General features: G+C 44.4%; 2 protein-coding genes across 4 annotated transcripts; both read left to right on the top strand.

Annotated features, from left to right (window-relative positions):
• Positions 1-1436: 1436 nt before the first annotated feature.
• Positions 1437-13775, top strand: LOC308405365 (telomerase protein component 1). The gene is made up of 13 exons (XM_080895951.1): positions 1437-1703; positions 7871-7989; positions 8437-8672; positions 9013-9136; positions 9398-9519; positions 10002-10088; positions 10279-10368; positions 10660-10748; positions 11385-11607; positions 11707-11829; positions 12252-12417; positions 13176-13264; positions 13426-13775. Exons 1-13 carry the CDS (start codon positions 1614-1616, stop codon positions 13530-13532), a joined length of 1665 nt encoding a protein of 554 aa, XP_080752077.1. The 5' UTR covers positions 1437-1613; the 3' UTR covers positions 13533-13775.
• Positions 13776-13921: 146 nt separating this feature from the next.
• pianp (PILR alpha associated neural protein) lies at positions 13922-24418 on the top strand. 3 transcript variants are annotated; one of them, XM_080895954.1, is made up of 5 exons: positions 13922-14909; positions 15108-15499; positions 15883-15961; positions 20749-20895; positions 21597-24418. In XM_080895954.1, the coding sequence occupies exons 1-5, from the start codon at positions 14899-14901 to the stop codon at positions 21616-21618; spliced, it is 651 nt and encodes a 216-aa protein (XP_080752080.1). In that variant the 5' UTR covers positions 13922-14898; the 3' UTR covers positions 21619-24418. The 3 variants fall into 3 exon arrangements, with proteins under 3 accessions (XP_080752080.1, XP_080752082.1, XP_080752081.1); XM_080895956.1 differs by lacking the exon at positions 20749-20895; XM_080895955.1 differs by lacking the exon at positions 21597-24418 and having other exon boundaries at positions 19379-20883.
• The last annotated feature ends 16 nt before the right edge of the window (positions 24419-24434 follow it).

Raw genomic sequence — 24434 nt, 5'->3', positions numbered from 1 at the left:
ATATATATATATATATATATATATATATATATATATATATATATACACAATTAATTTGTATATAAGAAACAAATTAATTGCCCAGGTGAAACAGACAGATCTGCCAGTTCTCTGGCAAATGCCGATGAAGATGCATGGTGCTGGTCTGTGAGCACAGGTGAAATATGCACTGTAGGGCTCTGTCAGTGCTCCTCCTGTTCCACTTCAAGTAAAGGAGCAGGTACCAGACCTGGTGGGTTAATGCCCTAGGGATCTACGACTTCTACCACTCTTGAGTCGAGGAGGAGGAGGTGGAGTACCTCTGCAACCTGAATGGCCTGCAGATAGTGTCTCTTGCATTAATGACAAGCACACTAGGAAAAAGCAAATTAGAAAAAAAAGAAAGAAAAATAGTACACAAACTGAATGCAATGATCTATGGACACCACATGCAAAATGAGTCTGTCGTGAGCCGTGCTGTGCTGTGCTGTAGTGTGCTGGAGCAGCAGAATGTGGGAAGTGGATAACAACAGAGTGAATAAACTGATTCGCAAGGCCAATAATGTTGTGTGTGTGGAGCCTGATTCTCCGACAGAGGTGTCAGAAAGGAGGATACTGTCTAAGCTATTGTCAATATTGCACAATCCGTCACGCTGTCTTCATCTTGTGCTGGAGCGTGTTCAGGAAATACTCATTCAGCCACATGCACTACAGAATTCTACAGGACATCATTCCTACCTCTGGCCATCTTTACAACTTTCCTTATCATAAATGGACTATTTTCACTTGCAATATCCTGTCTATACTCTGCATAGTATCATTTTAACTTTGGAATATTAAAATTAATATTGCACTTATTTTTACTTATTTTTTTAGAGAGTTAACTTTTTTAATCTTTCATATTTATATTTAAAGTGACCACCTGTAACAATACAATTTTCCACTGGGATTAATAAAGCATTTGGATAAAATGCATACACTTTTGTGGGGGAGTGCTGTTTGTTGTTGCCTCTCCACTATTCATGTTGTCACTTTCTTTGCACCAAAGCAGGTTAAATGATCCACATGGTTAGTGCTTCCTAACTGGACACATTGTTATCTCTGAATAATGAAGTTTAACCGACTTTGTGTTTCCTTAAATTTTTTATTTATTCATTTATTTTTCAACGAGTGTCTTTCACTCGTCGGACGCTCAGAAATACAAGCTATGGGGAGTACATTTGAATGCAGCACAGTTTTACAGCTCTGTCCTCCGGTTGTCATGGTGACCTTCAGGGCCTGGATTTTGAAGAAGAGCCTCACACAGTTATATCATTTCGTGTATGCGAAACCGTACATACGCATTACAGTGTTTTTAAGTAAGGACATGGTGTACTTTTATTATTTATTAACGGGATTTAGCACCTCTTTCTGAACGGACCACATGATGGCGCTGTAAGGACAGTAATACACCTCTAACACATCGTCAACATCCGGCGACACGTCTCTGAGCCGCCCTGCTAAGCCTCTCGATGCATCTTTATTTATTTAAACCGCTTCAGACTCTTTATTTAAAGGAAATGCTGTTTGTTTGACGCTCTCTTCCAACTTGAAAGCCAGTTTTAAAGTGTAGCTAACCGGGTTAGACAACGCCAATGGGGGAGGTGAGGAAGCTGCAGAAGAAGTTGAGACAGATTGAAAATCTGGAAATAAAAATCAATCTCACCCCAGAGGAAAGATTCAAGGTACAGAAACACTTCATTCGCCTTTCCCTCTTCATTACATCTCCGTGTAGCCTGTGTGTAAATCCTGAATAAATTTCCCTCAGGTGAAGCACGAGGTTATACCTGCAAGAGCAGCACAGACACACATTTAGCCTAAATTAAAAACATCAGATAGATATTGACCTGGTGACAGTCACTACAACAAAGCTGTCTATTCAATAGACCACACAGTCAATGTAAGAATTAGAGGTTTGCCACACAGTACAAGTCAGGTGCAAAAAGGTGTGAAGTAAGGCTTCTTAAAACTAACAGTGTTGGCATCGTAAAGCCATGATTAACATGCATTAATAATAACCGTGCAATGAATAATTTGACAGTTTTCGCCCCAGGAACAGCAGAAGATCACAGGTTGAGCCGAATGCATCTGGAAAATATAATAATCAGAAACTTCAGGAGAGCTTCTGCGTGTTAAAGACCAGAATGTGAATGCAATAAGAGAGTGGCCGAGCCCCACAGCAGTGATTTCCGTGTACTGAGCTGCCCCTGGTTCTGGCAGCAGGACTGTAAATGCATGCATGCATGGCGTGACACACATTTCCAGCTGAAAGGCATTTGGCAGCGTTTTTCCCAAACATTTTGTGCATAAACAATGCAAGCCAAAATTTCAATTTCAAGACACACCTGCATTCATAGTTGTCGAAAATAGCCTGCACATCATCTGAAATAGGATCGTTTTTCTTTTAATTATATATTCTTAGATGAAGGCACGTTTAAAAGCACGTGTAAAGGATCTGGACGGAGCTTTAAACCTTAAGTTTAGCTGGTTCCGTCAGTTTGAGAACCTTCATTCAATGAAAAACAACCAGTGCTTCCCACCTGACCCCTCAGAGCCAGCTCATTTGATTTGTGCAGTAACTTTAGTCTATTTAATGAATCCATGAAAGTTGTTATCTTCTTACTATATAAGCATTTTATGAGTTGCAGGGCCTCAGGTGGGCTGAAATTTGGAGCTTTTTTTCTCTCTCTATCTATAACTGTATATATAATAACATATATAAAACTGCAGGTGTCAAAGTCTAAAGACAAACTTTGTACATCATAGTTTCAATTGCATGACACCAGTTTAATCTCTGTGACATGGAGTAACACAAACAAGCAATGGCATCCTTCATGTTTGATTTGTTACAGTGGGGCAAAAAAGTATTTAGTCAGCCACCGATTGTGCAAGTTCCCCCACCTAAAATGATGACAGAGGTCAGTAATTTTCACCAGAGGTACACTTCAACTGTGAGAGACAGAATGTGAAAAAAAAAATCCATGAATCCACATGGTAGGATTTGTAAAGAATTTATTTGTAAATCAGGGTGGAAAATAAGTATTTGGTCAATAACAAAAATACAACTCAATACTTTGTAACATAACCTTTGTTGGCAATAACAGAGGTCAAACGTTTACTATAGGTCTTTACCAGGTTTGCACACACAGTAGCTGGTATTTTGGCCCATTCCTCCATGCAGATCTTCTCGAGAGCAGTGATGTTTTGGGGCTGTCGCCGAGCAACACGGACTTTCAACTCCCGCCACAGATTTTCTATGGGGTTGAGGTCTGGAGACTGGCTAGGCCACTCCAGGACTTTCAAATGCTTCTTACGGAGCCACTCCTTTGTTGCCCGGGCGGTGTGTTTTGGATCATTGTCATGTTGGAAGACCCAGCCTCGTTTCATCTTCAAAGTTCTCACTGATGGAAGGAGGTTTTGGCTCAAAATCTCACGATACATGGCCCCATTCATTCTGTCCTTAACACGGATCAGTCGTCCTGTCCCCTTGGCAGAAAAACAGCCCCATAGCATGATGTTTCCACCCCCATGCTTCACAGTAGGTATGGTGTTCTTGGGATGCAACTCAGTATTCTTCTTCCTCCAAACACGACAAGTTGAGTTTATACCAAAAAGTTCTACTTTGGTTTCATCTGACCACATGACATTCTCCCAATCCTCTGCTGTATCATCCATGTGCTCTCTGGCAAACTTCAGACGGGCCTGGACATGCACTGGCTTCAGCAGCGGAACACGTCTGGCACTGCGGGATTTGATTCCCTGCCGTTGTAGTGTGTTACTGATGGTGACCTTTGTTACTTTGGTCCCAGCTCTCTGCAGGTCATTCACCAGGTTCCCCCGTGTGGTTCTGGGATCTTTGCTCACCGTTCTCATGATCATTTTGACCCCACGGGATGAGATCTTGCGTGGAGCCCCAGATCGAGGGAGATTATCAGTGGTCTTGTATGTCTTCCATTTTCTGATGATTGCTCCCACAGTTGATTTTTTCACACCAAGCTGCTTGCCTATTGTAGATTCACTCTTCCCAGTCTGGTGCAGGTCTACAATACTTTTCCTGGTGTCCTTCGAAAGCTCTTTGGTCTTGGCCATGGCGGAGTTTGGAGTCTGACTGTTTGAGGCTGTGGACAGGTGTCTTTTATACAGATGATGAGTTCAAACAGGTGCCATTCATACAGGTAACGAGTGGGGGACAGAAAAGCTTCTTACAGAAGACGTTACAGGTCTGTGAGAGCCAGAGATTTTCCTTGTTTGAGGTGACCAAATACTTATTTTCCACCCTAATTTACGAATAAATTCTTTACAAATCCTACCATGTGGATTCATGGATTTTTTTTTCACATTCTGTCTCTCACAGTTGAAGTGTACCTCTGGTGCAAATTACTGACCTCTGTCATCATTTTAAGTGGGGGAACTTGCACAATCGGTGGCTGACTAAATACTTTTTTGCCCCACTGTATCTCATCATTCACTGGAGAAAACGTCAAACATTGCATGCTGGGTAAACCTTCAAGGGTCATATCAACATTTGAGATAGATGGCCAGTCAAAGCACGTGAAAGCTGTAATATTTACCTGCGTTTAGATACCAGGTTCATCTCCATCATCTCGCCGTGATTCCCTCTGTGCCAAAGGCATTTTCTAATACAGTCACATTTCAGCACTTACGAATGCAGCGTTTGGCTGTGAAATGAAGAAGCAACATTGGTACTGACATGTTCTGTATAATCAGATTCTGTATAATTTCTTGGCTTAAACCTGACCTTTATGGTGTAACTATGCATATTTCCAGCTGTAGTTAGGGTAAAAAGTTTTTGTTACCTTACATAATAGAAGTTTATGCATACCTGTCCATTTAAGAAACAGAAATGGATGTTAAACTAAAATAAATGAGCCCCACTTATGTAAAATACTGGTTATAATATTGTGTTGCCAGAATTATGTATATGCAGTAAAACCCTCAGTTTGGAAACATATCACAAAGAGGATCCTGAATATATCTATTCTGAAAATGAAGTAGGACCTGGATCACAGAGGATGATCTGAGATGAGCCAGCAGATTAGGACACTACAAGTATCACAGCAACTGGATGCTTCCCGCCGGAGTTTTTTGACATTTTGTTTTTAATTCAATTTTGTTTCAAAGAGTGATTTAGCTTGTATCAGTTTAGTTCTTTTTTTAGTTTCACTGTTAGCATAATGACCTTGCTTCCCTCTAAAGTTTCATAAAGTGAGTGAAAGGGACACGCCATCTTATGCAAAAAGAAAAATGACACAAGATTAACAGGGATTGAGGCAACGAAATGCAGCAGGAACAACCACTGACATATTTGACGGTATCATTGAGCAAACCCAAATGATAAAGTCTAAAAAATCAGCTGATTATGAGGAAGTCAGTCGGGAGCATTTACACTTTACGTCATAAAAAAACGAATCAAAACATAAAGGTAATATGAAACGGTGACAATAACAAACATATTGTGCAAATTAAATCAGTTCTTATTTATAAAAACAGATCGTCTCTCTATTGCAATGTGATGAAGCGACTGAAAAACATAAAAGAGTAGCAACATTTTCCTTGCAGTGTTGTTAAAATGCAGTTATATTCAGAGTTTTTAGTATTGCATCCTTTGCTTCACAATGTAGTGGTTTACACACTCGCCTAACAAGTGAAAGATCCTCAGTTTGATCCCAGGAGGAGAAACCAATCCCCTGGGGGTTACGTCAGCAAAAGCAGCCAGCATAAAAAAAACATCTGCAAAGCCACCTGCTGTGGTGACCCCTCGTGGATAAGGAAGCAGCTGAAAGTGGCTTTATTGTGTCCTTTACTTAATGTGATGAAAGTTTAGATTAAAAAACCAATACAGGGAAGATGATATCGACTTTATGTGCAGGAAAAGATCAAAACGGGTACAATTTCAAATCAATTATAGTGCAAATTTAGGAGTAAATGCACCTGCTGCCTCTGCAGTCTTTTAAAAAATAGCTTTAAAATCCCCATACTAACCAGTTCAAACATCTCAGCTTGTTCCATAGGAGAAACCAGGAAGAGGAGCAGGTGCGTCTGACTTTATTTCGACTCTGCAAGCAAACATTCGTGGTTTAAACACATGTGTATTTAAACCAATCAGAGGAAGGAACCAGGCCAAGGAGAGATTCATTTATAACAGCCTGCTTTAGTCTTTGGACATATACAGCTGGCTTCTTATCACTTTAGAGAACAGTGTTATGTGCAGTTTTCACAGCTAGTAATAAAAGGTAAGGCACAATGGTTTAGAGTATCCAACGTAGTGGGATTCTTTCATAAAGAGCAGATCACAATAATCCAATAAAGGTGAAAAATGAAGTGTTACTTTGCCGTGTGGGAGAAGAAACTTAATTTTGATGTGCTTTCCTTCAGCATTACCATTTATTTCTCTACTTCGCTACATTTTAGAGCAGCGGTGTCAAACTCATTTAAGTTCATAGGCCACTAGGAACCGAGTTTGATCTCAGGTGGGTCCTACCGGTGAAAACACTTCATAGTAATCATGTAATAATAGCAGACTTTTAAATTCTCCTTTTTTCTTATACAATGTGAAGATCGACTTTCTGAATGCATTTAACAAGCCTCCCATTCACAAAACAGATGAAGTGCAACCTGAGATGTTTTAGAAAAATAAGTGCAGTTTTTCCACGTTCTGTTATTACAAAGAAACCTGTAACTTTGTGATCATGGATCTTCATTCCAAAACCTACTTGCCACAGGGAATGTCTTTGTTTATAAGAAGCCTGTAAAAATGAGAAGAATGGCTCATGTCATGATCTTAGAGGTCTGAATCATTAACCTCTTTCAAAACAATTTTTATCCAACAAAATACAATCTTCTTCTTCTTCTTCTTTTGGCTGTTCCCTTTAGGAGTTGCCACAGTCGATCATCTTCCTCCCACCTATCCTTAGTATCCTCTTCTCACATCAGCCCTCTGCATGTCCTCCTTCACTACACACAGCTCCACGTTCAGCATCCTTTGTCCAGTATCTCCACTATCCCTCCCCTGCACAACTCCAAACCATCTCTGCCTTGATACTTATTTGAGCTGTCATTCTGATCTAATCCACTCCTAATGAAAATCTTCAGCTCTGCTACCTCTAGCCTGCCCTCCTGTCCATTCTAGGTATTTATATATATGTGCATGCCAATAGGTGGTCCAGTTGTGGCCTGCAGAGGCTGCATGTTTGATACCCCTGTTTTAGAGTGAAACGTTGTGCCTTTTCTTTAAATAATTGATCTGACAGATCTATTTGCTGGTTCCTTTTTTAATTAGAAAAGTAGACGGCAGTCTTAACTAGTCTTACCTAGATTAAAGTGGCTCTTCCACAGCTGATGATCAAATATTACGATTACACAGCAACACTTTATTGTTCTGTTTTAAGAATACATTTCCCACAATGCAAAAGCGTGTTAGATGCACTGCGCCTTGGAGATTTTCAAATGCCTGAACCCGTGTTTTAAAAATCTGTATTCCGCAATCTCCTGCTGGTAAAAACCACGATAATTTCGAAGCTCCGCCGAGAGCCACGAAAGATACAAACACTGATTTTCACAGGCAGAGTAAAATGCTGACAAATAAATTGAGAAATAAAAACTAGGGGAGTGCTCCTTTAACCGAGGAACCAGCCACCTAATCTAAAATTGACACGCTTGATTCACTCATTCATGCATATTTCAAAGCTCACAATCTAACAGGAGTATGCTGTATGTTGCGGGCTGCAGTCTAATAAATCGAGACAGGCCGGGTATGTTGGTTGTGCATATAAACAACTTGTGGATTTAGCAGCTTGGTTTACAACCAATCTCGTGCCTCTTCCCTTCTCAGATCTCCAGGAAGGCGGAGCTTCGTTCCAGATTGGCTGAGCTTCAGCTGCAGCTTTCTGGCCCGCAGCAAACTCTTGGGATTGTGGGAGACGGAAAAAAGGAGAAGATGAAAAGACAAGTGTAAGGAAGTGAGGGAGAGGTACCAGCCACGGGTGGGGGGGCAGATGAAGAGAAACATAATTCTTCAAAAGCAACAACATTCACTTTGAAGCCTTTGATCTGTTTTGTATGTCTATCCAAACACATTGCAGGTCAAATACTGTCATGCTTTAGGAAATTTGGAACTTTCTCCTGCTCGTCATGTGTAAACATCATTCAGGGATGTCGTTGTCCTTATTGGAGCCCCTAAGGAGGGAAATCCGCATGTGTGTGGACATTAACATAAAACTGAATGAAGTACGCTGATTTTCTCCTGGCAGGCAGACTACAGACTACTACTCTTACAGGAGTATTATTTTAGTTTGTATGACACTTGGAGATCCTCCGCAGGTATCCTCACTGTCACCAAGCTGTGACTGTGTGCAGTTTGCATCTCGATTATATATTCAGCACCTGCTTTCTGCACAGGCACAGGGAGGATGTCCCTGAGGCCCTTCCATCACAGACGCCTCCAGCCTCCAAGATCCTTAAGGGAGAAGAGGAGTCCAGAGCTCAAGCAGCGCCAGCCCCGGCTGCCAGGCAGAGGAAGGCGGAGATGGGCAGAGAGCGGGAAAGGACAGCGGCGGCCAAGGTGTCAGATAACTGTCGGGACGTGTCAGGCGACTGCGCGGGCTCTGACGAGGAGCGGCTACTACGGCAGGAAGGTGGGATAATTAAGAAAAGTGGCTGGAGAGATTGCCGTTACGATTTGTCACTGGCAGTTAAAAGCACAAAGCGGTGCCCTAATTTGTGATTAACATCTAAAATCAGATTATTCTTCTTTGCCCCGAAGGAGTCCTAACAAGCTCACGAGGCTGCCAGTTTTAAAACCAACTGGCTGCATATGCTTCCCTGAAGACAGGGCCCACGTTTTGCATCCTTGGAGCTAATTTAGCCCCACGCTTTGCAGTGGCAGACTAATCCATATTGAAGAAGTGTGTAGATTAACGAGCCAGGGTGCTGATGAGTCAACACTGCTAATTGCACAAATCATTTCTTTTACAGAAGCTGAATTTACATCCCTCAAAGCGTCGTGGGAGAAGGCGAAGTTTCGCTTGAGGCTGTTGCAGGGTCACAGTGACATAGTCACCTGCGTGGTTGCTGTTGACAACCTGGTGGTTTCTGGGAGGTAAAGCAGGAAAAGAAGACTCGATTTGCATAATGGATATGCAAAGTGAACATTTCACCTAATTTATCACTTAATAGGCTCTTGCTCTCTCCCTCGCTGTCTGACATATATTTGGTTTTCTTCCTCCGCCTGATCACTCGGCGCAAATCTCTTGCGGTTTATGTGGAACGCCTTTTAACTTTGCTTGTTTTCTCCCCCCTCTCTCTTTCTTTCCTCCTGGGCCCTCCCTTTTTCTTCCCGTCCGTCATTCTCACTCTTAAGTCGAGATACGACAGTGAAGGTGTGGCACGTTCCCACTGCAACAGAGCACAAGAACTTAGGAGGTCACACCGGCGGGGTCACCTGTCTGGCAGCACCTCCCCCTGAGTATTGCAAGAGGCTGGGTGAGGAAACACACACGCACACACACATCCTAACATGTGGGCCGAGCAGAGCTGAGTAATGCCTCTGTCCTGCGGTTTGGTAATTATAGGAGCAGTTCATCAGATCAGCCCAGAGAGAGGTAACCACAGTGGACACTTTAGAGAGTTCACTGTCTGTCTGAAGCAGGCAGCCTTCCATCATTTGCACTCCAACACATCTCCGGCTCTCCTCCTACATCCCCTCCCCACCTGCTTCCCCAACTTAAAATACCAAGTCTAGAAGTGAACTGATGACGCAGCTCAGTCGAACCATAGTCTCTCTTACTAATTACATGGTTCCTTTTTAGTCATTTTCAGTCTTTGTCTTGCGGTCTCCTCTTTTTTATTTTGCGCATCATCACTTATTTACAGCTTTTTGCCAGCGTAATCTCTTTTCTCTTTCCGTCTCCCCTCCTCTGTCCCCATTCTGCTCTTTGTTTGGTCTGCGCGTACCCCCTCGACAGCCTGGTCCCTGTCTTTGTCCGACAAAGAGAGGTTTATCTTGAGTGGCTCAGTGGACTGCTATGTGAAGATCTGGGCCCTGAGTATTGGTAGGCTTAACCACACAAACACACACACACACACACACACACACACAGCGACATAGAGTGACATACATATATAGGTAGATGGAGCCTGAGGGTTGTGTGTGGGAAATGTGTGCATCGTAATCAATGTTTGCCTGTGTGACTGATGGCCTGCGCCCTGTCAGTTAAATTCGATTTTTACTGTTTCCTTCAGGGCAGTGTGTTAAGTCTATCTACACATTCAACGCTGTGACCGCGCTCTGCTTTGTGCCGGAGGAGGATGGCTACATCATCACTGGATCAGGTGTGTTTTCCTGAGGACAGTATGTGTTGGTGACATACCTATTTTTGTGCATGTATGTGCCCGTTTTTTGTTGTTGTTGTTGTTTATGGGACTAATATGCATGCAGAGTCTGACAATGTGGCATCATCTGCCAGTGAGTTAGGGAGAGCAGCTCAGAGTTATCGAGCTGAATCACAGTGATGGAGGCACACAGTTTAGGCAGCCAGGCTCAGGTGGGTCAACCGTAACCCACAATAATGACTGCCAGTCGCCTGTCAGCGCGTATTAACCTCACACTCTGTCACCCCGCAGACGGGGGGAAAGTTCAAGCCTGGAGCTGGGACACTTTCCAAAACTGCCAGTCAGTCAATGCTCACCAGGAAGCCGTCACCTCCATCCAGGTGGGTGGGTCACTCACCTGCTGACCATCACGCTCTCTTCACACGGAGGATGCTCAAGCTGTTTTCATTTTCAGCCTATTTTTAACTTGAAGAGTTTTTTTGTTTCCCTTCTGTGGCTGTCTAACGTAGTTTTTCAAACTCTTGATTAGTAATTTGTGAAAAAGCCTCTTCCCCGGAAATCAAACGGCTATATTTCTTCACATCATCCTCACGCAAGCTTTCCTTGTTTATTGCTTTCAAATGGAAATCAAAGATATTTGTTAAGATGTAAGCTGTGGAGCTTGTCCAATTTTAGAACATACTGTATATATTTTGAGCGAAAAAAGGCTTTTTTATGAATATTGAAACCCAGAGCTGGATATGCACATTTTTTTTTTCAATTTGCAATCATCATAATATGCCTGAAGCATTAAAGCGTAGCACATCATTGTCATCCTCTGTGTTGTTTATCATGCAAAACGCAAAATCCATTTATAACCAGCAGCAGAAGCACAGAGACATTTTAAAACTGTTCACACACTTCTCTTGCATTTGCACTAACATGCATACACTCACTCTAAGACACGTGTACACAGACACACACACAGGTAAAGACTTAAATCACCATGACAACTGTGTCTCTTGTGCCCTCCGCAGTCTCAGGGTCCACTGGTGTTCAGCGGCTCGGCTGAGGGAGGGTTGTCTGTGTGGGAGAACCGGGGTTCGGATAGAGACCCCCTGAGGCTGCTGCACCACTGGAACAGCCAGGTGACAGGCTGCGGAGGGGAGGCGTGCGGGCGTCTAACCCTCAGCCCGCGGGGAGACAGAGTGTTCCTGGCTTATGGTCGAGCCTGGCTCAAAATCCTGCACTGGAGGACCGGTAGGCTGTGTGTGTGTCAGAGAGGAAGATCCAAAAAGGAAGGCAGATTTAGTGAAATCTGCATAATCCTTCCACCTAACATCTGTCCAATTATCACAGGAACGATGACCAGACTGACCAATCACAGCAGTATCACCGGAGTAACAGATTGTATTCACCAGACGGGAGGCCTCCTAATTGGATCCTGCTACGATCTGGCGAATGGAGAGAGCAGGCTAAATTGTGAGTCCCACATCTCTCTTTTTTTACCATTGCAGGTGCTGTTGCAAAGCCCGCACTGCTTTGGTATCTTCAGAGAACCAGACCATTTTTTGGCACCTTTGAAAACCAATAATTATGCAGTGTTGCTAACAGAAGCTGGGATAATTACCGTGGGAAGGAGATCATTGTGGACAGAGTCTGGGGGCTGCATCCCGCAGCAATTCCAGCTTTGAGGCCAGCAGATTGGTGATGGTGTGTTTCTGCCAGCTATTTTTTAGGGGAGGCGAAATATGCGGAACTGGTTCTAGACTGGGGACCAGTGCTGTATTGCTGGAAAACGAGCAAACCAATTTTAATTTACCGAGAATGTAAAAACGCAGTTTTACACACTTTATGTTCCTCCGTTGACTTCCGGTCCCATCATGTCTCTCTCCTCTCTCTAGTGTTCTCTCTGCCTCAGTGTCGGTACCTGGCCTCTCTGACCTGGCCTGACGCTCCCAGAATCATCTGCTTTGCAGCATGGACCACTGGGAGCGGAGACCACCGATGGGTCACCGGAGGTCAAGACCTCATCGTTTGGGAGCAGCTCCCGAGTTCCGGGAGGCAAAGGTGGGAGCGATACTTGTCAACACCACTGGCTTAAAAAGATTATAGATCCAAGCTGCTCAATTATCTTCCTTATTTGAATATTCATTGTTTGTTCTGAGGTCAGCTGCACTTTTAATTCTAAAGCTATAATTGGATTTAATGTGCTAATGGGTTTAATTGATTTTGACACACACATTTATCTTGATATCATGCTTTTGGTTCAGGGGGTGTTAAATCTAAGGCGAATATAAGGGGCTAGAACCAGCCTGCCACAGGGCTCAATCTGGTCCACTGGACGGGTTTGCAAAGAAAAGTCATGAATACTTCCAATTTTTTCACGAAATCTCGGTGCAGTGGTACCAGCTTGACTGTACCGGGAGTAAAAATCTGTGAAAAGTTGAAAGTATTTCCACGACACACCGAGTTTGAGGACTCATTAATCAGAACATACTGTGGTTGTTCAGTTGTGATTTACTCCACATATGAAGTGTTTTGTGCCTTTGTAGATCAGCTGTGTAAATTATAATGCACATCTAATGAGAATAGATTGAGTGAACATGCAAAATTGAGACGTATTTCTACAGCAGCACCTTTTTCCTCAGACATCTCAGGCTGTTTTTCATCTGTTTTCTAAATGCGAGTGTTGCCAGAGTGTGATCTATAGGTTGCTATGCAGTAGTTTTACTGTTTGGTCCACTTGAGATGAAATCGGGCTCTTCTGTGAACTATAACGAGTTCAAAGCGCCTGCTTTATTTAATTGCGGGTGTAAATGTTACAGGGGTGATGTCACGGCAAGGATAGACAGTCTAATGGATTCCTGTTTACTGGAGTCAGAGGGAGACACTGAAGATGATGAGGAGACTGATGGTACACACACACACGCTGCAATTTCACACACATTCACATCTTCATTTGCTGCCTCACACGTTTAATGAGCAACCGTGGAATTGCCGAAATGAATACGGTCGTGTTAATTTTAGGTGATGCTTGTCGTGAAAAATCGTTATGACCCCCCTCGTCTAATTTAGATTACGAGGATAACGACGAAGGCGGCGATGAAGGAAAAGACAGCCGGTCCGCCGCCGCGGAGGAGGACGCAGGGTCCGGCTCGTGGCTCCGCTGCGCTCTCCAGTGAGCGCCGCTTTCTCGTGCCGAGAACACCACGGCCTGCAGCCATGAAGAGGAAATGAGAGGGTGGGAGCGAAGTGACAGCGAGGGAGGGTGCAGGGGTGTGAAGTGTGACAGACCGAGCCGAGTATCAGTGTTGGAAGGAGAAAGTGAGCGAGTGTGCGTGTGAGCGCGATAAGCAGATTGTTTTCTGTGTAAATATTATTTTCACATACAATAAAGCTGTCACACTGTGACTCTCACCAACAAATTTGCATCTCTTTTTTGCTCTTTTTGTATTTCCGTCTGACCCCGTCTCCTCTGGAAACACCAGTTCTTTAGCCTCCTCTGCCAGCGTAAATGAATGTAAATTAAATTTTATTCCCGTCATTCCTTTCTCTCGCGCCTCTTCCTCTTTACTGTCTGTATTTCTGTCTCTTTTTTTCTCTCTGGGGTGTCCTTGCTGTCTTTGTAAACACAATTGGAGAGGTTTCTTCTTTTTTTTTTAACCTCCGCCTCCAAAATGAGCTTATTAATGTCGTCCTCGGTATCATTTCTGTTTGGCTCGTCAAATTCATTTCTTTTTCCTCTGTGTCCGTTTAATTGAACCCATTTTTAAAAAAACACATAATTAGCATTTAAATCTCTTTCCTACAGTCTCTTGCCCTCCCCACGTCGCTCTCTCTCCCCTCTCTTACTCCACCAGACTCTGCATGTCTCAGTCGCTAAGGCAACCGATGCTTTTTTTTCCCCTCCCTCCCTCACTCTCTCTCTCTCTCTCCCTGTATCTCCCCCTTTCTCTCTGTCTCCCTCTCTCATTCCCTCTCTCCACAGCCAGAGGTAGGCATGATAACTGATATGTGTCGGAGCGCGTGTGTTCGTGTGTCTCTGAGTGACATTTCTGTGGCATTTATGCAGTAGTTGTTGATAGGAAGTTATCTCTCTCTGCTCAAAGTGACTTATAGAGTACTCGCTCCATGCATGACGACTCTAATGATGATTAATGTGCCGTGCTCAGGTGTGTGTGCGCTGTGGATGTGTGTGACAGGGCAGAGCAGACGACCGGTGTGTACTTCTGGATGTTTTTTTTTTTTACCATGCAGATGTGTGTGAACATGTGGCGGACAGTTGAGCTTTAGATTGTGATGCCCCGGGGAGTCCGCGTGTGTGCTTCTTTCAAAATGTGACAGAGTTGGCTTTTCGCCAGCACTCTTGCTGCTGTCTGTGTTTACATGGATTTTATGTGGCAAAACACAAGAAGAAGAAGAAGAAAGGAGGCGACAAAAAGCAGGACCCTCCCCCCTTTCTGGCTTTTATTCCTCTCTTGCCCCTCTGTTTTATCTTACAGAGAGAGATGATCGGAGAAGAGGAGTCTCAGTGAACAGAGTGAAGCGATGGAGAGATGGTAAGATGGATAGTTTCTGAGGTGGAGAGATGTGTGGGACGCAGATGCATAAAATGTCATTCTGAGTGATGGCCGGCTTGAGAATCAATGTCTAAGCTGTTGAGGTCGTGCAGGGCGGCCGCGGACAATGCATTTTCTCAGATAACTGTCCTGTCACTCCACCCTCTCTCATCCTTTCTCCTTCACCTTTCCTTCCAGCTCCATCTCTCCTGTCGCACGACTGACTGGCCTCATCTCTCTCCTCCTGGTTGCTTTGGTGACACAGCCCTCCACCTGTAACCGTGACGACAGAGAGGCTGAGGAGCAGGTGGACGCCTTGTCGGTCCAGCTGTCCGTCACCGCCCAAGTCACGCCCACCCCTCTGTGGGCGGTGGTCTGGGGTCCCACGCAGCAGCTGGAGGACGAGACCTACCACTTCCTCTCCAGCCAGGAAACCGATCACCTGTACCTGCATGGGAACCAGCAAGAGGCCAGCACCGCCACGCCTGAGAACTGGCTTTACCCTGACGAAAGCATGCAGCCACCACTGGAGCCCAAGAAGGGAGTGGAGGATGGTGGGACTGAGGCAGAGGAGACAGAGCCTGAGGAAGGTGGGCATCAAGAGATGAAGGATTTCTAAATAAAGGTGTCCATGAGTTGCAGTGAGCGAACACACTCACATGCCAGGAGTCCTCTAGGGAATTAGCTGTCATGAGGGTGAAGGCTGACACCCAGCTGTGTGCACCCGGCTGTGTCTGCGGCGGGGATTGCCTAATAAAGTTCTCATCACTCACAGGGAAGAATTAGCCGCTGTCATAACTGCAAAACACAGAGGAGACGTCATCGGATGGGTGTGATAGTTGGAGGCTAGAGTCTTGCACGTCCAATTTGATGTTTCAGCTGGCTACACTGTTTTCTTCTTTTGTTCTGGCTACAGCTAAACAATCTGAGATGAATAACTTCGTGAGTGTGTGTGTAAATGTGTGTGTTACAGTGGACCCACAGTTCTATGTCACCGTGACCATCTCCTCGCTGCTCATCCTGACAGCAGTCATCATTACAGCCAAACTCTGGTAGGAACCAAAATTCTCTCCTCCACCGTGTTGTGTGTGTGTTTGTGTCCATGACCACATAAATATGAGGTGGGCATTGCTGAGTAAGGATGAGGCGACTTTCCTTGTGTAAGCCTGACACGCAGCAGGGTGGTGTTACTGGATTCTTCTGGTTAAAATACCTCAGGGCCTTTTTTTTTTTTTACAATGGTAAGAAATAGAAACTGGGTATTTTCCAAAAACTGAAATTGCACACTTCAGTGGAAGCATATGAATGTAGCAGCATCTTGGACACTTTAATGTTGAGAGAGGTGTATGAGCTGCTAATTATCATCTTGTTTTTGTTCTTTATTTTAAAATCATGGTTCTTTCCATTAAAGCAGGGATGTGTTGAGGCCAGCTGAATGTTTGATTAGAACAGTCCCAACATGGGGATTTGTAACCCCACCAAGGAATTGAAAGAAAAACCTGAGGCATAATGAGATGATTAAAAACAAAATATTCTGCTACAGAAAAAAAAATTGTTTTCTGTCTTCAGACTTTTATCTCATTAATTACTAGATAATTGCACTTCATTAATATTTTAATAATTGTAAGTGGACTAATCTCGATTTGATGACCTGGTTGTTATCCAAAGACAGTGAGGAGAGGGTGCAGAAAGGCAAAATCGTAATCTTGGCTTAATCTTCACTGTAGGTTATACCTGACTCAGAAACTTGTCAGGACAGGTCATAAGTGTTAACAGAGTAAAGCATATGTAAAAGAAAACAAGGCCATAAACTGTGATGTCACCGGTGGGTTCACAAAGTCTTCACTTGTGCTGAGTCCTTGAGATGAGTGTTTTTGGATGTCGCTCTCTTGTTTTTTTTAACCAGTAAGCAAGTATGCGTGCTAATAGGTAACACTATGTTAATCACATGCTAGCCATGGGCTGAATCACAGCCTGCTTTATTGATTATTTTACTCCGAATGGCAGCATGATTTGCTAAGTAAAATTCATAATCTTCTCTTAAATTAATAAGACCAAAAACAAACTCGTTAGGATAGACTTTACATAGGAAGTGGACATACCTATGAAGCCATGATGTCACCCATTGTTTGGTGGAAGCTTCAAATTTAGCATTTTGGCTGCTGACCATGTTGGTTTGTGGAGCCTGTATTTGGGCAAGTGGACGGAGTAATTGGCTAAGGCTAACGAACTCGGGTTAGCAAGCTGAGCAAGTAGCATCCATAAACTGTATGTGAGCAACACAAAGACACAGACATCTGCTAATTAGTCTTAATTAACAGACTGATTAAAATACTGCTGTGAATTTCACTCATTAAAACTGAAGCACAGACTTGCACCGTCGCTGGAAGTTCCTGACGGTGCTCCACCAGAAACTTCCTTGTGATTACTTTGCCTGCTAGCATGTTACCACAGTCACCCACAGTTGACATGAATAACGCCCGCTTGTCTGCGGTCTCTACATTTACTCTCTGAGCAGTAATTGCGAAAAAATGTGATGGAGTTCACAAACAGAAAACATTCGCCTTCATTGTAAAAGTTATGCCTTACTGCTCCACCCAACACATTTAAACAACTTCTTCTCTAAAGGCAGAATATCATTATTTCTGGTTTGCATCATTTACAGGCAACCTGCTGTTTTCCGTGCAGACTGAGGGTACCACAGTAACTTGCTAACAACCAAAGCAACTACAAGAAGTTTTTGGTGTAGCACTGTGTATCTCTATTTCAACCAGTTTTATGCTAGCGACTGCTAGCAACCTCCAGCTACTGCATAATACACATTTTTTCTTTCAGGGCCTGTGCTAACACACTGGTATCTAGGCTTGTGTGACTCAAGCTTAAAGGCAGCTATTGACTGAAGCTACCTGTGTTGCCACAGCTTTTAAGCCTTAAAAACATCAAAACAATTGACTTATAAAACATGTCATTGCTGTACAGTTGTTATAAAGGTTAAATAATCCATAGATGCCAAAACTGTATTTAATACTAGGCTGCAAATATTCCTTTTAATGGTGTATGTTGGCCATTTAAACATAGAAGTCAGTGGCGACTGACTCACTTTTGTAGCCAGCCTCAAGTGGCCACTAGAGGAACTGCAGTTTATGGACTGGTTTCATTTTTCAGCTCTGAGGTGAGCATCATTACCACTTTATCTTAGACTCCTGTACAGCCAGGCTTCCTCTTGGACCCAGATGAGTCTCCCTCTGCTGGAAATAAATTAAAAATGCAGGTTTATGGCACCATCTATGGAACTTGTTTCCATCACTGAGTTTTTTCCCCTTTTCTTTCTTTCTCTTTTTTTGCCAGGCAGAGTTCATTTTGACTTAACTTTGGATTTTTAACTCAAACTTTTGAGTAAGTCAAAATTTTGACATATGGGTGTTTTTCATTGGCATAAACAAGCTTTAATAACCACCTAATTGTCTTTAATTTTGAGACCTATAAGTCAAATCCATCATAAAAACCCAGATGCCTCATGTTTTATAGACAGTTTAGGAGAGTGCTGAATTTGCTTTTTTATGTAGTAGTATTTAGACTTTTGTTGTTGTTTTTTTAAATAAAGCGAGTAAGCAAGAGACACCATTTTCCCCCACACATGTGTGTAATGGGACAGATGCATGGGGTTTAGATGAGTGGGGTTTTTCTTGAAGAGGAGACTTTAATGGCTGCAGATGTGTTTGCCCGCACACGCTGGCCTGCCCGTCTTGTCTGTGCGCCTGTCGCCGATTATGTTACGGGCCTAAATGAGAGCTGAGTAATTGCTCACTAATGACTTTATTAACAGCACTTGTGTTCCCAAAAGTCACGATTGGCACAGATGTATCATTTAGAGCCATTAAAGTTGCAGTGATTAAGCATTAACTATAACCAGTGATCTCTTGTCTTATAGTTTTGGGTGTTCACGTGGCGTCCCCGAGCGTATAGACGCAGAGTGGGCGGTGTGTGTGCGCATGTGTTATGTTTTCAGGCCGGGGAGGCAGGTAGGAGGTGATCCGTACACACATGGCCATTATCTCTCCGCGATGTAGTGAAGCACTTCTTCGCCTTGCTGATCAAACCAATAACGGCTCATTTATTTGACCGCTGGGACCCCTCTCTTCCCACTCTCACACTCCCTCCCCCCCTTCTCGCACTCCTCCTCCTCTTCCTTACTGTAATCTCATCTGCACATCTTACCTGAATTTCTGTTGTATCACTTTTTTTTCATTGCCTGCATCGGTATGATTTGTTCTCCCCCATATCCCCTTTTCACGCTCTCTCTTAATCTCAATTTTGCTCCCACACTCGTACATTATCTACCCCTCATACCCCATCTACCCCTCCCCTCCTCGTTTCTCCTTCCCCTTCGGCTCCCACTGGATTTTTTTTCTCTTCCTTTCGTTGAATACCTGTTCTCTCCCCCCCCCCCCCACACACACTTCTTTTAGGTTCCTCGCTTTGTTCCAGTTATCGTCAGTGCCTTGCTCTAAAGCTGCCTGTCTCTGCACAGCCGGTACTTCTCTTATCTCCCCCACCAGTCTCCTATCTCTCCCAGCACCGCCAGTCCGGCTGCAGATCCACAGATAATCCTCCAGCTTGCCGTGAGCTGATACATGATAAGCCCCCCTTTCTCTCTGTTCCTGAGACTGGCCTTCGCTCTTGTTTCGATAACTTACTTCACCTGGCGCTGGCAAAAAAACAAAAAAACCCTACACTGCTTAGTGAATCCCAAGTGGTATTAGAATAGCGAGAACTGCAGGGAATCAGTCTGGAGACATGGCAGCAGCTCCTCTCTATAGACTGGCTCGTACTTCAGTGTCATAAATGTGTAAATAACACCATGTGTTAGAGGGAGAAAGTGCCGCGGAAGGAACGGGAAGGGGGTACAGATGGACCGAAATGATAGCCTATAGTGGAAATTGGCCACAGTCCAGTTCATTATGATTATAGAAGAGCGGCATATGTGCTCAGTGATTTTCCCAGCCCTAAAATCGTCAGTGTGGCTAATGTCATCAAGTGTGTGACGGTGTGTGTTTGTGTGTGCGCGTACAGTGAGAGGAGTCAGCCAGGAAAGAACAGGTGTTACTGAGGGACGATGAGGGTGCACGAGGGCTTTTATGGCGGTGAGAACAGCTTTGTTGTGCGTCTAAGTGTTCCAAAGAGCCCGAACCTGCGCCTCTCAACTGCGTCTTCACCAGAACTCCCCTCTCCTTACAGGAGTAATGGCACAACACCTCAGTCACGCGCCACCGCTCCGTCCGTTTCTTCGCCTTGTTGCATCCTTCCCACCTCCAACCTTCTGACTCCCTCCCCACATCTCACAGTGAAGTCTCCTTCCCCATTTCTCGCTCTGCCTCCCTCCCCCCCCCCCCTCTCTCCCCTCTCCGACAGTGTTTTAATGAGTCCGATGAGTGCACTAATTCTCTCTCACAGTGGCAGGATAATGTGTTCGCTGATGCTAAATGGATCGGCTGTTCCTGATGTTCTCTGACTTTGTTTCTCCCTCTGTGTCTTTCATTCTGATCGCTCTCCTTATCGTTCCTCTCCGCGCCTCTCTTCATTTCAATCTCTCTGTCGTTTCCTCGTATCCGTCTCGCCCTCTCTTACTGTAATATCTGTCTCAAACTCAAACTAACTTTATTGCATCTGTTTATGCCCCGTTTCTCTTCTCGTTTGTCTTATCTCTCTTCGTCCTCGCACTTGTGTCCCACTCCATGCCGACTGCTTGCCTCTTTAACTCTTCATCCTTTGCAAATCTTGTCCCCCTACTCCCCTCCTCTTCCTCCATCTATCTATCTGACTATCCTTTCTCTCCCAGTTACGATCGCAGCTGTTCCCAGCATCCGCCCCCGCTTTCCCGTGGCGTAGCACCCCCCCTCTCCCTCGCTCTCCCTCGCTCCCTTGCTTCGGAGGACAGCCGGCAGACGCTGCACAGCACCTCCTCCTCCTTCACCGACAGGGAGAGGTAATGAGTCGCCTCACCAGCTCTACACGGCCCGAGTGTGTGCGCGTGCGTGCGTGTTTGTGTCAGTCTCTAAGCCGCATGTGCGTGTGCGAGTCTCCGTGCAACCCCTGGATTGAAGTTTTCTTCCGTGTCTGTGTGTGAAGCACCCGTATTACCTTTTCGCATGCACTGTAAGGACGTACCTGGAGTGTAATTGGACGGTGGCGCTATTCTCTGTGGAGTATTCAGGCCTGAAGTGTTGGCGCTGCTCTAAGATGTATCAGTGTTTTAAACTCCCTCACCGGATGAGTCATCCTGGGCCTATCAAAAAAGGCGCCCAACCACCATCCATGAAATGATGCTTATATTCGAGAGTATTTAAAGTTAATCTCAATCAGGATAATTATAGAGCTACACTCCAGTGCTCCCCCTCTCACTTCCTCCCCTCCCATCAGCTTCACCTCCACCTTCCTCTCCTCCTTCCTCGCTGCTCTTCCGTTTCTTCCTCCCCCCCCCGCCACCCTCTCCGTCCCCCGCCACCCTCTCCGTCCCCCTGCGACGCAGCGTTCCTTTTGCATGTACACAACTTTTCCAGCTTCAGGCTTTTGTGCTCCACTTCTCCTCTCTTCTTCTGCCTTTTCCTTCCATCGCCGGGCCTCCCCAGCTTCTTCCTTTCCTTCTATCCCTCTCACTCTTCTCCTCTGTGTCTCTTGCTGTGTCAGGATCCCTGTTGTGAACCTCTGAGGTGACTGTTTTTCCATATGGTAAACATTTCTACGGGGCCTGAGGAGGAGCATCAACAAGACCGGAGGGTGCGCCCGCAGCACCGTTTTTATTTTCTCTAAACTGTGAAATGAATTCAGGGATCCCAGGTATCCAGCCATCACAAAACACTCCTGCTTCCCTGAGGTCTAAAAAAACAAAAAACAAAAAAAAAGGAACATCTGAACTCATCTCCCTCCTTTCCTCCGTCCGTCCGTCCTTCCTTCCTTCTGGCTTGGTGTAAATTTCTGTTAATGTGGATCTGCGTCACTGTGACATGTTCTCCATTTTCCAGCCTTTATTTGGCCCCGAGCTCTGCTAAGCTTCGACTCGCCACGACTAATTCACAAACAAGCAGTTTAAACAACCATGAAGCATCCCATTATCCCCAAAATGCCCTACCTGTGCTTCCACAACCGTTCTCACCGATCCAGCCCCACATGTGAAGCTGTTTAGTATTAATGGCAATCCCGGCAGAGTCTTCTTTTTACATAACATGACACTCAAATTTGGCTCAGATTAACAGGCTTGTAGATGGTTAAAAAGCCATTCTGAGCACCTCCACACACTGAACGGGGCATTTCACAAAGCTGTTTGGCACGGCTGTAGCCAGCAGTCAATGTGTTTAACATGTCACGCTCCAAAAACTGCTGTTTATTCCCTGCTTTGAGCGCCCGAAATGCAAATAGTGTGGCTATATCCCTCTGCACTATGCAGAGGAGCCTGTTTTTGTTTCAGTTTTTCCTCATGATTTGTTCTCTTAATTATCTGGCCGACGTTCACCTTTTCTCGGCGAACCTTTTTTTCTGCCGGACGCTGCACAGGTACTTCAAATATTCAGGACATGAATGGAAGCGAGGAACCGTTCCTGCTGAAAATCGATGTTTCCCAAAGGTTTGGATGGTACACTACAAAGACAGATTGATGTATCAGTGAACTGCACATGTGATCAAAGGACTGATGTTAGCACAACAAGATGTTTTTCTTCTTTTTTCCCCCCCTCTTCTTTTCACCCGACAGCCAAGTATCTCAATCTGGAAAACAAAACCACCATTGTTCCCTCTCACATTATTATCATCATTTTTTTAGCTGTCTTGGGTGTACCAAAGGAAAGTAGAACATCAAGGAGCATCGTTTCTGTATCTCCTGTGAATCTGCATGTATACACCTGTGAGAGTTGCTTTGAATCTATTATTTATAAAATGTCTATTTTACCTATCAGTGAGTGATGTCTTTTAGACCCTTTCAAAGCCAAATGTCACTTTGTGTCTGGCAACTTTTCTAAGCAGCTTTGAGGCATGACCCCCTCCTCCCCTCCCCCTACCAGTTACACAAACACACACAGATTCCCACTACACACATAGTGCTGGTGGCATCATGCGTAGCTCGTGCAATCCTCCAGATATCCAGTCTTGTGATTTTTAGTAGCATTCCTGTAGAAATGTGGTCTTTCTGTACCATGGAAGTTCAATAAAGACTCAATACTGGCGTTTTAGCTCTGCCTATCTGTTTATTTCTGTGCATGTTGAATAAATTCCCCCTGGAGCGGTGCGATCGGCAATGCTTTACGGGAAGGATAAAGCTTACACCGTGCATTTTAATAGCTACCCCTGTATCCTAATCTTTTTCTCCCTGAAGTGAACATTTAGTCCACTGCCTTGCATTGATTTGAAACCACAAGCTTGGCATTGAAAAGTCTTGAATATGCCAGCCACGGTTGGCTGTTTTTACACCATTGAGGAGCAGATGAAAGGAGGTGAAGAATAAGGCGCTTGCTTTTGTCTGAAACTTCTTCCTTATCTCCTCACCTCATACGGATTTCTTGCGCTTTACAACGATTAACGGGGTGCTAAGCAAGAATTTCCTCTGTGTAGTTTCTCAAACAAATGTCAATAAAATCAAGGCGGGCACGAGTAGAGAAATGCCACTGGAGTGTATTGAGATTCTGCGGCAGCATTGCCGCACAGCGTTTCCATCTCCTCTGGGCATTTTACTGATCAATCAAAGTAATTGATTGGCTCGGTTCCGCGTGGAAGTTTTAATGGTGGTCTAGTTATGAGACGTACCGGCAGGTGTTGCGGCAATTTAGGAACCATGATGGGTAAACAACAAACATTAATGCATAAGTTTAAAAAATAACAGGTGTGAACTCGTGCATGCGGTCTCTTGGTCACATGATCACACCTATAATAAAGCACGCAGCTGACACCGTCGACTCATCTCTCACTCGCAAACACCTCCAAAGGTGTGCAGCTGTTAGATTTCACAGATCCAATCTAGTAAAAAAATTGAACCGATGAAACTGAATCGCACTGACTGAAATTAACACCACTATTTATAAAGGTGAGGAGAAAAGTGGCAGGAAGGAGGGAACGGAGAAAAACGGGAGGTTAAATGAAAAGGGCCTCACAATTTCCGTCTGCTGCCCTTTCTCCATTGCTGATGGTCAGCTAATTGCAACCATTACTGTCACACGGGACAATGAGCGGAGAATTTAGAGGAAACAGAATCAAAAGAGTGAGAGAAGGACAGAGCGGTGAAGATGAAGGCAATTTTGACTGCGTGATGGAGGTACAAGAAAGGGTGGCAGGCAATTTCAACAGGCAATTTTGACATTGAAATAGAAGCTCTGGGCAAAACATTCTCATATGAAATATGGATGCTCTTAGAGTTTCTGTGTGTGTGTGTGTCTGTGTATGTGTAGCCATGCTGGTAGTGCACAGGGGAAGCCTCAGCTCTATAATACATTAGTCTCTTTGGGGACATGCCCTAATTAATGGCTTGACCTCCTAACGGGT

Source organism: Rhamphochromis sp. 'chilingali' (genome assembly GCF_963969265.1).
Source record: "Rhamphochromis sp. 'chilingali' genome assembly, chromosome: 11".
NCBI classification, from domain to species: domain Eukaryota; kingdom Metazoa; phylum Chordata; class Actinopteri; order Cichliformes; family Cichlidae; genus Rhamphochromis; species Rhamphochromis sp. 'chilingali'.
This window is presented reverse-complemented; position numbering and strand designations above follow the sequence as displayed.